The 15,642-nt window shown below is 47.5% G+C and overlaps 1 protein-coding gene across 1 annotated transcript; it reads right to left on the reverse strand.

Moving 5' to 3' along the window:
- Window positions 1-216: 216 nt before the first annotated feature.
- On the reverse strand, window positions 217-14,279 carry FXR2 (FMR1 autosomal homolog 2). Its single transcript, XM_059996847.1, has 17 exons — window positions 13,863-14,279; window positions 7,600-7,652; window positions 7,173-7,266; window positions 6,701-6,772; window positions 6,438-6,586; window positions 6,091-6,184; window positions 5,499-5,615; window positions 3,954-4,124; window positions 3,672-3,750; window positions 3,207-3,316; window positions 2,884-2,970; window positions 2,357-2,579; window positions 1,960-2,157; window positions 1,667-1,867; window positions 1,477-1,572; window positions 1,231-1,331; window positions 217-911 (listed from the first exon to the last, which is right to left on the reverse strand). Exons 1-17 carry the CDS (start codon window positions 13,941-13,943, stop codon window positions 816-818), a joined length of 2,022 nt encoding a protein of 673 aa, XP_059852830.1. The 5' UTR covers window positions 13,944-14,279; the 3' UTR covers window positions 217-815.
- Window positions 14,280-15,642: the final 1,363 nt, after the last annotated feature.

The raw sequence follows: 15,642 nt of genomic DNA on the forward strand, positions 1-15,642 counted from the left end.
GAGGCAGCAAGGCACAAGCCACTCTCCTCTGGACCAGGAGGGTACCTGGGCCTGGAGAATTTAGGAATGTCAGAAATTCCCAGAAGTAGACCAACTTTGGAATGCCAGAGAAGCTAGGTGTGGAGATACAGGAAACAAGGGTCAAGGCAGGTCAGTCCTACACAAACAGATGGACCAAACTGGGCATAAGGAAGGTGCAGGAACCAGAGGGCCATTTGGATTTTTTTATTCTCTTTTTAAATACTGTACAGTGAAAAATAAATACGCCTTCTCATCCACCAGACAAGGTTGGTCCCCCCTCCCCTGGGGGACCTTGTCACCCCACTTCATACACACCCCTGGTTCTACTCCAAAACCTTCCCCATGCCTCCCACCCACTTATACCCTTACTATCCCCGTCTTCCACAGTGATGAGGCCCCAGAAATGGGGGGTACAGGACGGGAGGAGGGATAGCAGGGGAGCCCCCCTGAACTGTCCAATCTGGGTGGGTCAAGGAGCACCCCGCACCAACAGGCGGAGAATGGGGGTGTTCAGAGAGAGATTGGGGCATTAGAGGATAAAGGCACATCCAGTCTGATGGGGAAGGAGAGAGGCTCCCCTCACCCTGGGGGTAGGGTGGACAAGAGGGAGGGGGGTATGACCCTGTTACACACCCCTCCACTAGCTCCTTGAGGCTGGGGGGGGACCCAAGCTGCTGTGCCACCCCCCGCCCCCCTAGATAAGAGCAGCTCCAGCGCAGGTCAGTTGGGCCTGTGAGGGCCATGGTGTTGGGCAGCAAGCGAGATGGAGAAGGGAGGGATGCGGGCTGGAGGGTTTATGAAACCCCATTCACCAAACTACCCAACTCCAGGGGGGCAGAGAGCTCCCCATTCTCTGAGGGGCCCTTAGGAAGCTTGCTGACAGAGTCACCCTGAGGGGGGAGTGGGAAAGAAAATGGAGAGGAAGCAAAGAAAAAGGTCAGTAGAAATTCAGGTAATGCCATTCCCTACCACCTAAATGCTCCAGGTACCTCCAGGCTGGTCCCCTGTAGTCACTTTTACTGGGGTCCAGAAAATATGAACCAAATTCTCTTCTATTCAAACTTTTTTCACTATTCTAAATGCAGTCTAAACTCCATCAGACATGCCTTCTCTGCAATTTAATGAGAGGTTTCTTTGGGAGTTTTCTTGTGCCCCCTACCCCAGAACAACAAAAAAGGAGGTGGGGTAAACTATATCTTGCTTGCCTACCTTCTGTCCTGAAAGAGAATCCTCTGAAGGTTTAGTGCGTTCCAGGGGTGGCCGCTGGCGGCTCTGAGACTTTGCTCGGGAGATATAGTCAGCCACAGTCACTGGGGAAGGCAGAGGACCAAAAGTTTCAGAAGGAACCCAGGTACCCAGCCCCTAGACACCCACTGAACCCCAACCCCTAGCTTTCACAGGATAGGAGGCATCCTGTTCTCTGAGGAAGTCTGCTGACATCCTGTGTGAGCTGACCTGGCTGACGGTCTCCACTGATCGAACCATCAGTCCGGTTACCACGGTTACGGCGGCGGCGGCTCCGATTACGACGCTGGGGTCTTGACTCATCTTCTGTGGGGCAGGGGAAAATGAGAGCTGTGCATCAATCTCCCATCCCTCAATTCTTGCCCAGTTCTGATTTTTCAGATCCAGGTACACCCCTTACCCAGGCCATTCTCTGTCATGCTGGGCCCGTCAGATTCCAGGCCTCCATCCATGACAGTCCTGTCTTCATCAGTGCGACGGCGGCGGGAGCGGCGGCGCCTGGCACTTGCTGGGGGGGGTTCCCCAGGCTCTGAATCAACTGGGGGCTCTGGTTCGGATGTGTCCAGTAGGCTGTAGGGATTACTGTCTGGGTCCTTCAGCACTGGTTAGAGGAAAAAGAGGAGTTGGGAGTGAGGTGTCCATCATCTTTCCTTTTGGCCCACATTCGTGAACCTAGCTGTCTGCTTCTGGTACCTGAGCTAATTGATGAAGAGTTGTATCTTGAGGTGGGCCGGGGGGCAGGTGGGGGTCCCCTACCCCGGCCCCCAATCGGCCGCCTCCGACTTTCTTCCCCCCGGGTCGGGGGATCCCGGTCACCAGGCCCAGCTCGGTTGGGCTCTTCCCTCTTCTCTGACTCAGTCTCAGAAGCTGTGGATAGGTCTGAGATGGGGCCTGAAGAACACAGTAGGGTTCAAACAGGGTCACTCACCCTACCCCAGGATCCATCCCAGTCCCCAGGCTGGAAGACTCTCGCTCTCACTCCTAAGTCCCCCAGCCAACCACTTCTTCATCTTCTCCATCACCCTTTCCTCAAACTTCCACCCAGACTTCTGCCTCCCACACACCCCACCACTGCTCGCCTCCCTCTCACCACAGGCAGGACCGCCTGGCCTCCGGCCCCGGCCCCGGCCCCCGTAGCTGCCCCCATAGGTTCGTGTGGTGTGGAGGGAGGAGGAGGAGCTCTCATCGGTGGTGTAGCCAGCCTTGTCGCTGCCACCGCTGCCCCGCCCACTCCCAGGAGGGCGAAAGCCCAGCCCAATCTGCCGAAGCTGTTCATCAATTTGCAACCTCTCCAAGCGAAGCTGCTCCACCTCCTGGTTGGGGAGAAGATGGAGAAAAACAAGGAAGGAGGAATAAGTATAAGATCAATGAACAGTCTCTTTTTCCTGCTTCTCTGCCCTGACTGTCCCTAATGGATCTGAACTCTCAGGAATGCAAGAAGGCTTAAAACAGGGAAAATTCTGGGTTCTAACTCCACAGCCCCAATTTTCCACCTAATGGTTTCTATTCTACTCAGAGACACAAACTGGGAACCACCACTTTTAACTTTATCCACCAGTATCCTTAGTCCCCTTGTACACATGGATCTCTCCTCTCCCAGGCTTCTGGCTTGGATACCTGCAGGTAGGAGAGGTGATACTCCAGCAGAGCCTGAGCATTGCTGATATTCTCTCGGGTGCCAACAAATATGAAGGGAACCATTCCCTGGAGAGCAGAGGAAAGGACAGATGGATTAGAAAGAGACTCAAACGAAGTTTTAAGTTCACGCTGTCTCCTACAGAAGCCCACCCAAATGGGATCTTTCTGGGCTGTACATCTACCAGGAAAAACCAAAGTTCCCAAGCCCCAACCCCTAGAAATCCCATCTCTCAAGGGAATGGCTTGGAGAATAATCCCATCTACTTCTGGCAACCAATCTCTAGGTGTTAGCTGCCCCATACCTCCTCCCTGGGGTTCTTCTTGTCATTATCACCTTCTACTCGAACCCTCACCACACCAGATTTATCCACAATCTCCTGGATCACTTTCCCGTTCTTTCCAATCACTTTGCCTGAATGGGTAAAGGAGGAATTAGGCCTTTTTTTCCCAAAGGAAAGGAAAAAAAAAAAAAAAAAGGAAAGAAAGAAGAGTAAAAACAGACAAGATAAACAGTTTTCCAGCTGCTATATAAAGATTCCGTTTAATGATTCTCTTGCTTCTAAGCTTCTGGTGTGTCTTCACAGGACAAAATATCACAATCCCTAGAAATCTGTTCTCCCATTTTTGTCACTCCTACTACAGACTGTTTGCTCTGTCCTTGTGAAACTGGAAGTCCACAGGGAGGTGCCAAGCCAGAATCACTTTAGAGCATCTCACATCTGGTCCCCAGCTGTATTCTCTTATACACATACTCATCCCCAACTCACCAACCAGGTTCCTGGGCACTTGCACGGAGTCCTCAGAAAACTCAAGGTAGCTCCGGGCCTGTCGGCACGCCTCGGGAGTCTAAGAGAAGAGGAGTGGGGAGTCATTAATAAAACAGAACATCTGGATCTCAAACAGTGACCTTCCTGCCACTCTCTGTCTTTGAGAAAATGTGGCGTCACCGACGTCAGGGAGGGAGGTCAACACGACAGGTTTCCTTTCTATTTCACACTCTCTTCTCTCTATCCCCTAAGGGACCTTGACAACAGCTATCTTTTGCTGACCTCCCCATAGATGCGGAAAGTGCAGGTCTCTTCACCCAATTCGATGGCAGTCACCCCAGGTACTTTTCGGGCCTGCTGGATGTTGGCACCATGAGTCCCAATTGCTAGTCCCATCAGGTCCTCTCGCACTGTGAACTCCTCTTGGAAAGCTGCCGCCAGCTGCTTACTTGTCTGAAAAAAAAAAAAGGCACTGGACCACTGGACTACAGGAATCATGGAGAAATCTCAGAACACCTGTCCCAGATACCGGATGCTTTGCATAACTTAAATGAGAAAAGACTGTATGAAAGAAAGCCAGAACTACCTGGGAGTCCACTGACCACCAGGACCTGTGAAGTATTCAGGAACTTTTCATTCCACTCCTACCTTCCCAATACCAATGGCTTGGTGGGGAGGGGAGGTAATGATGGCCGAATCTGGGCTGAGATCCATCAAAGATCCGGATTTGGCTATAACACTATCTGGTTGTGTGATCCCAAACAAAACATACTCTCTGTGCCTCTGTTCTGTCATCTGCTAAATGACTACACCTGACCTACCCTATTCCCAGACTAACAAGAGGATTAAATAAAGTTGGTATGAAAGAAAGGACTTTTCACAAGGTAAATGCAAGTGTAAGGAACTATTTACCTTAACCAAACCAATATCAACTCCCCAAATAAAACCTGAAAAGTTGAACAGAAAGCAACAGGTTGAGAAAAGCATAAAAAGAGGTTATGGTACACCATGCTACCACTTCATTTCTCAACCAGTCCTTAGAGGGATACCTGAGTACAAGGGCAGGAAAAGGGAAAGGTTCTGGCAGTGCCCTGAGTAGCATCCCTGGAGAAGTAAAGATTACCATGGTCCAGAATTTTCAAAGGCTCCCGAAAAGATCAGTTCACTTGATAAAAAGGAAACAGATGTTCAAATACACACATACACGTGCGTGCAAGCACGTGTATATATACCATCCTCATTTAGGATGGTATAATTCCTAAGAGAATCTGACCATCATAAGATGTCATATGTCATAAGATGTCAGAACACAAAAACATTCACTTTCAACTACTGTAGAAACACTCACATTCAACTACCTCATTGTCACAGCTAAAGAAGAAAAAGCTCACTGAAATCAAATTATTTGACAAAGCAAGACATAGGATTGATTCCAAGTCCAGTGGTCTTTCCAGTGTACAAATGGTTCCCAAACATATCCCACAAAGCAGTCTGGTTCTCAGAGGTAATTTGGGGGCAGCCAGTGGAGGTAAGAGCCACACCCTCTTGCACTTTTAGACCCTGTTTTGATTGATATGTTTTATGCATTGTGCTTTCAAGTAAAATTTCACTTGATCAAAGGGTCCCTTTGAAAAAAAAAAGAAAAAAAGCTTGTACTAAAACATGATGGAGCTCTGCCATCTGGAGGAGTCTGAGATAAAATAGCAGACCCAGGTTTAATGGCCCAGAAAGACCTTAATGTCTGTTCACAAGAGCATGGGTGGAGGATGGGGCGGGAGGGGAGAAGGACAATACCAATCAGCAGTAAAAACTGAAGCCAAAACTTACCTCGAGGTGCTTGGTAGCTTCTTCATTGCGGGACATGAGTAGCAGTTTGGTGCGCAGGCTTCGGAAATGCATATCACCCAGCAGGGATGCTCGCTTCACAGGGGCTTCTGTGGTTGACTGCAAAGAAACCAATGGAAAAGTCATTAAAACTGCCTGACTACATTTTAGAGGAGATCCAGGAACCGGGAATCAGGATGCCTGAGTCACTGGAAAAGGGTGGGAGTTAAGAAACAAAGTTGAGGAACAGGAAAAATCACTGTCAGTCTCACAAGGGCCTACTAACTGGGTGCTTAAGGGAAGTGATTTTAAGTAGCAAGCGCAGGTGAGAATCATACTGTCTGTTTTTGAGAGTCCAAATATGCAAGGAAGGGTACCCAGCCCAAACTGCAATACGATGGTCAGGTTGAAAAAAAAATTAAGGTCATACATGAGAAAGACTAAGGAAAGGTAGGGCTAACCTGGGTCCACAGAGGTCAGGAGCAATAAAGTCCTCTCTGACAAATAAATATAAGCACATTTTAGCTCTTCTCTTCTTGCAAAGGAGTTAAAAGGGGAAAAGGGCTTAGGTGAAATTCAGGCAGAATAAACTCACCAGAATGAAGAGCTCACTATTTGTGATGTTGAGAAAGATGCAGTTTGCTCCCAATGCTTTCTTGAACTCTTTATGGACGTTTTCATTGGAGCAGCTGCAGAGAAAGAGAACAGTGCTCAGAGGGCAGAGTGTAGAGTACAGTTGAAGGGGAGAGAGAGAGGGACTGAGAAAAATAAGGACTGCAGTAAAAGAACAGGGATGAGGAAACAGAGGAACTGGGAGCAAAAGGGACTCTAGAGGGCCAGGGAACACAGAACACTGAAACTGGGAGTGGGGGCTGGGACAAACAAGGGCAGAGATGAGGACCATAAAGAGGGCCCCCCACTCCCGACATCCCAAACACTCACGCCTCTCTCAGATCCTCAGGCACAGCCATGGTGACCTTGAAGAAGCTGCCTTTGGTTGCAAGGGGATTGGGATTAACTGGCCGAAGCCGTTCCAGGGTGACAATCTCATTGTAAGTGGCATCACAGGCAGCATATTCAATGACATAGAACTGGCAGAAGGAAAGAAAGGAGAAGCTGTGGATGACCTGAGTTTCTGTCTCCCACCTTTCTCTGACTAAAATATGTGTTTCAGCAGTTCTCCAAAGGCCTTGACAATCACTCACATCTCCCTTCATCATCCGCACCCGGGCCAGCCACCAGCCACAAGGTTCTTGCTCATTGGCTCGAGAATAAACCTGAAGAGAAGTTGAAAATAAGAGATATTGAGGACCATCCAAAAACATCAAGAATGGAATGAGCATTAAGACACTTGGGAGGCATCCTAAACTAAGATAAAGGAATCTAGAGGAAGGAGCTGCTAATTAAAATCAGAGTACACTGGATTTTAGATGCTGTTATCATAAATGGAAGAAAAGTGAATCCTCTGAAAACAGGAAGCTCCCTGAGAGCTTGACTGATCACAGCAATGATGGACAGAAAACTGCTGCATTTCACTCTTCCACAGGCTGCCTAGCTGGATGGAGGAAGGAGCGTGAACCAACCAGTGAGGAGCCTAGGGTACTGGTATCAGGGTAAGGGAGATGCAGAATCCTGGGAAAAGGGACATTTAGAAAAGGTGGACTCCAAGGCCCTTACCTCCACTTCATCCCCTTCTGTGATCTCCTTATTATAGTCAGCTGGAGGTGGTAGCCGGACATCCCCAAAAGGAATCTGCCTCTCACTCTGCCAGCTGCGAGGGAAAACAGTGATATGAAAGCATTCAGGCGAGTGTGGCTGCCCGTTTCTTCCTCCACTGGGCATTTTCCACCTTCCCTCGTGATTACAAGTTAAACTCCAGGCCCTGCTCCATAGTGGTGCTTTCCATCTCTTGCTAGAATCTAAATATGGAGTCAAATGACCCCCACTCTCACCATTTCCTCTCCTGGGATCCATATAAGTTGCCCACCCAAACCCTTGGCTCTCCCCCACCTATTATACACGCCTCATGGGACTCAGCCGCCCCCTCTTCTCCACTCTCCTGCTAGGACCTAGTATGCTGGATTCTCTATTCCCAAGGTCTTACTTGTTTTCAAAGAAGATGGTGACAGAGTCTTCATGGACATCCTTCACAAAGCCCTAGAATGGATTTTAGAACAAAGTAAAAAAAAAAAAAAAAAAAAAGCCAATCAACCACCACCTCAGCCATCAAGGGAACAGACAGTTTTAGAGGGCCTTAAACTAGTTTTTTTGTTTGCTTTTCTTTTCTTTTTTTTTTTGCCCGCGCCTTGTGGCTTGCGGGATCTCAGTTCCCCAACCAGGGACTTGAACCCAGGGCCACAGCAGTGAAAACCAAGAGGTCCTAACCACTTGGCCACCAAGAAACTCCTTTTTTTTTTCCTTTTTTTAAACTAGAGTTTTAGATGGGGACACAAGCAATCTAAAAACAGGGCCAGAAAAAGCTGTATTGGTGAAGGAATACGAATGTTGAGGTAGCAAGAAAGGAAACAATACTGGCAGGGAAAGAAATGTTGCAAAATCCAGAAATAAGATGAGATAGAAATTAAGTAGAAGGGAGAAACATCACCTGCATCAGAACAGCTGGGAAACTAGTGGTCTCCTACGGCTCCCACAGAGGCCTCCCTATCTGTCTGCCTCATGCAGTGCTGAGCAGCTTGCCAGAATTCAATTAAAATACCAACAACATTCAGCAAAGCTAAGAATATCCCATGAGACAGTGTGAGGTTGTCCTGGAACACCTAGAGGACATCAGGATCTGCCAAGAGAGAAAGGGTCTAGCTCCTAATACAGCAAGAGGCCTGAGCGAACTTGGTGCCTTGATGCCTGGGTCGTAAGAAAATAATCAGAACACTGGAGAAATTAGAAACAAACACAATTTACGGAAGGAAAAATTAGGATTTAAAAGATGTGAGGGGGCTTCCCTGGTGGCGCAGTGGTTGAGAGTCCGCCTGACGATGCATGCGACATGGGTTCGTGCCCTGGTCCGGGAAGATCCCACATGCCGCGGAGCGGCTGGGCCCGTGAGCCATCATGGCCGCTGACCCTGCGCGTCCAGAGCCTGTGCTCCGCAACGGGAGAGGCCACAACAGTGAGAGGACCGCGTACCGCAAAAAATAAAAATAAAAATAAAATAAAATAAAATAAAAGATGTGAGGGAATTCCCTGATGGTCCAGTGGTTAGGACTTCCACTGCCGTGGGCCAGGGTTCAACCCCTGGTCAGGAACTACGATCCTACAATCCTGCAAGCTGAGCGGTGCGGCCCAATAAATAAATAAAAGATGTGAGATTTCTAAATGCTAGACTAGGACACTGCTACGAATTTGAAAAGAGTAATAAAATTTGTAGAAGACCCCAAACTTGAGATGAAGACAAGGGAGAGGAACAGGGATGACTGAATAGCTGGAATCGCTGGTCTACCTCCTATTTTCTCTCTCTTTTTTTGGCCAAGGCAGTGAAAGCTCTGAGCCCTAACCACTGGACTGCCAGGGAATTCCCCACCTCCTATTTCCTATGTCTTCACTGAGGAAGCCAAAGCTATGCGTTCAATCCTGTGCTCCCAATTTTCCTACCTTCTCTCCTGTTTTTCACATACTCAAAATTAGGGATTGCTAATTTTGATAAAGTCCAATTTTTCAACTTGTTCTGTATCTGAGCTTTTGGTTTTATATCTAAGAAATCTTTACCTAATGTCCTTGTCTAGAGTTTTATAGTTTTTATTTTACATTTAGGTCAATGATCCATTTTGAGTTAAATTCTGTATATGGTGCCAGATACAATCAAACTTTTTTTTTTTTTGCCGTACGCGGGCCTCTCACTGCTGTGGCCTCTCCCGCTGCGGAGCACAGGCTCCGGACGCGCAGGCCCAGCGGCCATGGCCCACGGGCCCAGCCTCTCTGCGGCAATGTGGGATCTTCCCGGACTGGGGCACGAACCCGTGTCCCCCTGCATCAGCAGGCGGACTCTCAACCACTGCGCCACAAGGGAAGCCCCAAACTTCATTTTTAACCTATGAATGTGCAGTTCTTTGAGCACAATGTGTTGAAAGACTATCCTTCCTCTACTGAATTGCCTTTTCGCTTCTGTCAAAAATCAGAAAATGCAAACTAATGCATAATGACAAAAGGCATTGGTGGTTGGTGGAAGACTTTTGGGATTGATAGAAATTGTGGCGATGGTTTGTTTTCTATATATGTCAAAACTTAACAAATTGTATGCTTTAAATAGGTGTACTTCATTGTATGTCAATTATGCCTCATTAGTTTTTTTTTAAAAAAATCAGGGGTTTCCAAAAGCTAATATACGAAGAACTATTCCTGAGCTTTGCAGGTAGGAACAAAATATGAGTTTGGGAGAGAAAACACCAAAAATGTACACTTGTGTCACTCCCACCTCAGAGAACTGATCAATCATAAACGCTTAATACACTGTTTTTTCCTTAAATCTAAACCTAAAATGTCACTCTTGTACCAGCCATCTTTCTCTTCTTTCGGGAAGGGATCTTGTTATGGAGTCTTACTACTTAGAACTTTACTTCTGCCCAAGGCATTAGTCCTCCTGGTACTGCCTAGCCTCTGACTTACCCATGCTTCAGCCTTCTCTGCCATTCCCTTCTTCAGTAATATTTTTTCCACTCTTCATTCAGCTCCATCAATACCCATTCCTACTCTTCTCCACTCACATCTTCTATTTGCCCAAATCCCTCTCTTCCCTTTTGGGTTCTTCCCTTAGCTCCTTTTTTTTTTTTTCTTTTTCTTCTTTTTCCTTAGCTCCTTTTTAAGTGTCCTCCTCTTTTCTTCCTTTATAAGGATTTCTCTAAACATTTCATCTAGCCTCTTCAGCTGACTTTATCCAATTCTTTATCCAAAATGTCTATCTCTAAGCTTTAGAAACAGTTTATCAAGAGAGAGTTAGCTATTTTCAAAACATTTCAGGGATGAGCTAAAACATAGTGGAAGAGAATCACTTGCCTGCCTCTTTTGTGAAGAGATCCCCACTCCTAGATACACTCATTCACAAAGGATATGTCTAAAGCTCTAATCCAATTCTCCAACATGTCAGGGTTGGCCCTCAGGCAGAGGTAGCAACATTACCCTGGTTTTTCCAGCTACCATGATCCCAAGGCAGAAATGCAAAGCTCAGAATGGAGTTTTCCCTCACATAACTCAGCAGTTCAACTAAACGTCACTCATTCTTATACTTCTAGGGTCCTTTTCCTTCAAAGATTCTCCAAAACAAGCTTTCTCCTCAACTTCATATTCCAAGTCAGTCTCTGCTCCTTAATTCCACCCACATTACCCCAGTTTTTTTCCTCCAAAAATACCAGTGGCATAAAGTGAGCTCCTAGTTCTGCTCAGTCCATGCTCATTGAGAAGATAAGCAGAGGAGGGCAAGAGCAGTTGAGTGCCTCTCTAGAAGGCTACCTACATCCAAAGGATAACTCAATTCAATTCAATGGCCAGGGCATATGGAGCTTTGGCTTATAGAGCCTAGGACTGGACAGAGGAAGTGAGAGCCCTAGGTTCCTAAGTACTTCACTTTCCTCAAATTATAAGATACAAAATTAGGTCCCACCTTCAACCTATCTTCTAGTTCTGGGTTCTCAAAATAAAGGAGGGAGTTCTAGAAGAAAATCAGGAAGGGTCTGGATAAAAATCACGTGTTGAAGGTGAGGATGCCATATTCCTTAAAAAGGAATTGGAATTGGGATATCCAGGTAAGGTCTGGAAAGTTGGATGACTGTGCCCTGGAAGGTGAACAGATACTTCATTTGGGAGAGCACCGCTTAAAGAACAAAACACATTAAGTTCTGACAGAAAAGAGCTGATGGGATAGCTAAAAGATAACTTAGATCCCAGATCTGACATTTGCAGTTCTATCCTGGAAGAAGATCAACAACACTAGGACCCAATTCTGAGAGGGATGAAAGGAACCTTCCCAAATTTATAGTTCTAGAAGCAATGTAAACACTCCTTGAACCACACTGAAGTTTGCTGAGTCATGAATATTAAATCAGCAGCAAGGACAGATTGGGTAAGTATCTATATGGCACTGAACGTTGAAGAAAGATTAGTCTGAATTTAAGGATTTACTGTTGTTTTCAACTGAGGCATGCGGCAGAAAATGCTAAAGTGGCCAGGACACAAAATCCACATTACCTGGCTTTCAGCTCAAGTCCAAACTCTATTCTCTGATTCAAAGCATCCTAGCCCCAATTCCCTCAATCAAGTCTATCACTGCCATAGCCCACAGGAGAAAAGAGAAAGATCCAGAGACACATTTTCTGTTGGACACTTATATGTGGAAAGGGAAACATGTCCCTTCCCAGCAGTCTCACACAGCTAATTTGAACTGGATACCAATCTTTCCCAGCTGTGTCTGACTCCCATGCTTCCTAGAACAAATGCAAACATCATATCTTGATCTCAGGCTCAGTTTAAGAATCACTTTTCTTAGGGATGGGAAGGACCCAGATGAAGGACAAGATACTGTGGTAAATGAGGCTAAAATCTTATGAGGAAAGGTATTTCAACAAAGGTAATGCAAGTTTGGGGAAAAAGGATATAAGAGACAAATGCACTCTATCAGAATCAGAAAGGAATTAAGAGACTTTGCCAAAGAAAACAGAAATGCTATGGAGGCAGGCTAGAAGAAAAAGTCCCATGAGTTAGGAAAGTATGCAGAAAAAAATGACAGAAGGGATCAGCTGGGAGCTTCCTTCTTCCATCTTAGCTGGGTAATGGAATAGGTAGTTTCTGGGGATTACACAGAAATATTAGGAAAAAAAGCTAAAGGCTTATATTGAGAGGTTAAGTTAAGATAGATGTGGGTACCCACAGGCACTGAAGAATATAAAGAAACCTGGTGAGGGAAGTAAGGCAGAAATGAATAGGCATTTAGAATGGGTCAAAAATGACTACACTGAACTTATCAATCGAAGTTGGGGCAGAAACCTACTCCAAGGGCAAATATGAGACCCTTTCCAGTTATAGCAAGATATGATTTCACAGGGAAGGAGTTCGAGAAAGTCATTTCCAAGGGCACAAAGGTGGAGAGGTCTATTATGGGAGGACAGGCTTGAGGGGAAGTGAAGGAAAGGGGGTTCTTCTCCTCACAAGTAATGTTATGATAAGATAACTCTGCTCTTGCTCCTCAGGGTAAAATGAGAGAAGACAGGAATCGGGAAAGTCTCTGAGACAATTCCAGGCATAAAGTCCAAAGAGGTTCAAAATAACAACAGTCACATAAAGAAAAATTCCTGAGAGGCAAGAGGGGTCTCCCTCTGGCTTAATCTAAATGGGAAAAAAATGTCCTAAAAAATAAGATTCAGAACAGCTTTAAAAGGTGGTAATAAAAGGAGTTCTAAAAAACCCAATCCTGGGCAACGGGGGAGCTGAAGTAAACAAGGATCTTTTAAAGATATTCTCCTTCTCCTTTAAAAAAAAGGCTAGTGGATTCCCAAACTGGGCGAGTTGGCCAAAAAGTCTTCTAGAAGTGGAAATCCTTAAGAAGGAGATAAACAGAGGGAATCCTTGTGAGATCCCCTTTTAGAGATCAGGGATATGAAGCTTACACTCCTCAAGATGAAGAAACTGTATGAATGATCTAAATGTATGAGGTCAAAGTGAGATGACAAATACAAAACCATCCCTGGGTAGAACAGTAAACCAGCTAGTCTTGGAATAAAGGGGTGGGGCGAGAGACTTGAGAAAAGATGCCACCTTATGGCTATGAGGCAACTAGACTGGTACAGCCCAGAGTTCCTGAGGTCAAAGATACTAAATGTCATAAACAGATTCTGACCGTTTCTCCTTGGGGTGGGAACAGAAATATAAGATGAAAGTGGGGTGAGTCTTCCAGAGCCAGTAAGCAGAGGCCTCTCCGAGGAAGATGAAAAGATCTAATATGGGACGGCCTTCCCAAGGGGGTAATAGGGAAGAATAAAGAGAATTCTCCATGTGCTTGGACTGTGGGGAAGACGTGATTCAGATCCAAGGTAGGTCTTCTACTAGAGACAAGAAAAGTCAACGAGACGCTGGGTAAATGGGGTCTCTTCTGGGGGGCTGGGGGGAGCTGAACCAAGTACAATAATGCCCTGATGCTCAATCCCGGAGATGCGGGTAAAAGCAGGTGTAATAGAGGGGCCAAAAATAAGAGGAAGGGGTTAACTTATAGAGGTCTCCCCCCAGGAGGGCCGCGGGTGGGAGCGTGGGTCTAAGGTTCTAAGGGTCAGGGCTTAGCTCCAGAATATCGATCCCGCCCCACTCTTCCCTGCTCTGGCTGGAGGGAGGGGGCTGAAGACCGCGTCCCCGGCCGGCGCGCCGCCTCACCTTGTAGAAGGCCCCGTTGGAGCCGCGCACCTCGACCGGCAGTCCCGGCTCCACATCCCCCCCAGAGGCCAGGCCGCCCATGGCGCCGCCACCGCCTCCGACTCCCCCGGCGGCGGCTGCAGCAGCGCTCTGAGTACGGGCCGGGCCAGGTCCCCGGCGTCTCCCCGGAGGAGGAGCCGGAGGGGGAGCCGCGGGGGGCGGGAGCCGGGCCGGCCCCACGGCGGCCCTGCCACAGCCAACGAGCAGGGGGCCGGGGCCGGGCCGCTCCCCGTCCGCCGCCGCCGCCTTGGTCTCCGCCACCGTGAGGGAAACGGCCGCCGCCGCCGCTGCCTTCGTCACCTCAGCTTCCGCCCGCCGCTGCCCCCGCTGCTGCCTCAGTCCCGGGACCCGCTGCTGCCGCTGCCGCTCCACGGCCTCCACCTCCCCCTGCCGCCGCCGCCTACTGCGCAGGCGCACCGGGCACCCGCCCGCCGCGCGCGGGCCCTGAGGCCCAAGGCGCAGGCGTCGAGGCTGGCGACCCAGCTCGCGCTGGCCAGCGCATCAGGGCTTCCACACTCCTCTTCACTCTCTCACGCCCCCTCCTGGTCGCTTACTTGCGCTTGCGCAGAACCAGACTGGTTCTTTTTCCTCGCCACCCCATCTCTCCACGGCCCCTGTCTCTTCCTTTTCCCACCCCACAACACTGAGAGCTAACCAATCATGGGAAGGGAGGGACGGAGCTCACTCAATCGGATTGGACTTCTGATGCTCCTGGTCAGACCACACCCACTTCACCATGGTGCGCTCCACCAGGCTTGTACAAGTTAGGGATGGGCATGCGCCTGAATGATTGCTTGGTCACTTTCCCCACCTTTGTCTTTCTCGGTGCGCACGCTCCGAAGGAAAAAAAAAAAAAAAAGGAGTTGTCGAAAGGAAAAAAAAGGGCCTGGTGCGCATGCGCTGGGCTTTACAGTCCACAAGGCGGACTGGATTCTTTTGAGCCTCTGTATCTCTGCACGATGCGGTTTAAGAGTCACGTTCTTGCCTTGAGAAGATTCTGATCATGCATACAAAGAAAGGTAAAAGAAAGATTTCAAGGCAGTACCGAAAGACAAATGCAACTTAGCACAAGATTGGATATCTAAATGCGGAGAAAATTCAAAAGAGGAAAAATTGTTACGGAGAAAGGATAGTAGAGGGGAAACTTAGGATTCGTAAACTAAGATAAGTGAGAAATTTCGGTGGAAGTGAATAAAATAGCCAAGAAATTAGGATCATGTGTTGTGCAGTAATCATTTAGCAAATATTTATTTAGCCCTCACTGTGTTCTATCCACTGTGGTAGGTGGTAAGGGTACAAAGACAAGATGTGGTCCCCCAAACAAGGATTTTATAATATATTGGGGAAGGAGCAGACAAACACATTTAAGCAAGTAAGTGCATGGAGTTCATTTGAACATGGGATAAAGATAAGGACTAAGTTTTGGGGGAATCCCAAGGAGACAAACAATGGTCAGTTGTTCTTCAGAGTGATAGGGAAAGACTACTGCAGGGGAGGTGATGCAAATTGAGATTTGAGGGATAAATAGGCATTTGCTAGAGGAAAAGTGCAGTAAGAGTATTCTTGAGAGAACAAGGACTACAATGGTGCAGAGGAGCAGAAAGAACATGTCCTTTGGGGAACCACAACTAGTTCAAATAGCGTTTGGCTTGAGGTAGGGAAGCTAGACTGCAAAGGACTTGTAAATCAGGTTAAGGAAAATGGTCTTCACTTTATCAATACTGGAGAGCCACTGAAAGAT

This window comes from Delphinus delphis, chromosome 19 (genome assembly GCF_949987515.2).
Source record: "Delphinus delphis chromosome 19, mDelDel1.2, whole genome shotgun sequence".
Lineage (NCBI taxonomy): Eukaryota > Metazoa > Chordata > Mammalia > Artiodactyla > Delphinidae > Delphinus > Delphinus delphis.

What these genes read in the sequence shown, in the direction of transcription:
- FXR2 (XM_059996847.1), bottom strand. Translation starts at nt 13,943, where the DNA reads ATGGGCGGCCTGGCCTCTGGGGGGGATGTGGAGCCGGGACTGCCGGTC. An exon ending in CCAACGGGGCCTTCTACAAG is followed by an intron (nt 7,653 to 13,862) that starts GTGAGGCGGCGC and finishes AATCCATTCTAG; the next exon opens with GGCTTTGTGAAGGATGTCCA. An exon ending in AGAAGAACCCCAGGGAGGAG is followed by an intron (nt 2,971 to 3,206) that starts GTATGGGGCAGC and finishes TCTGCTCTCCAG; the next exon opens with GGAATGGTTCCCTTCATATT.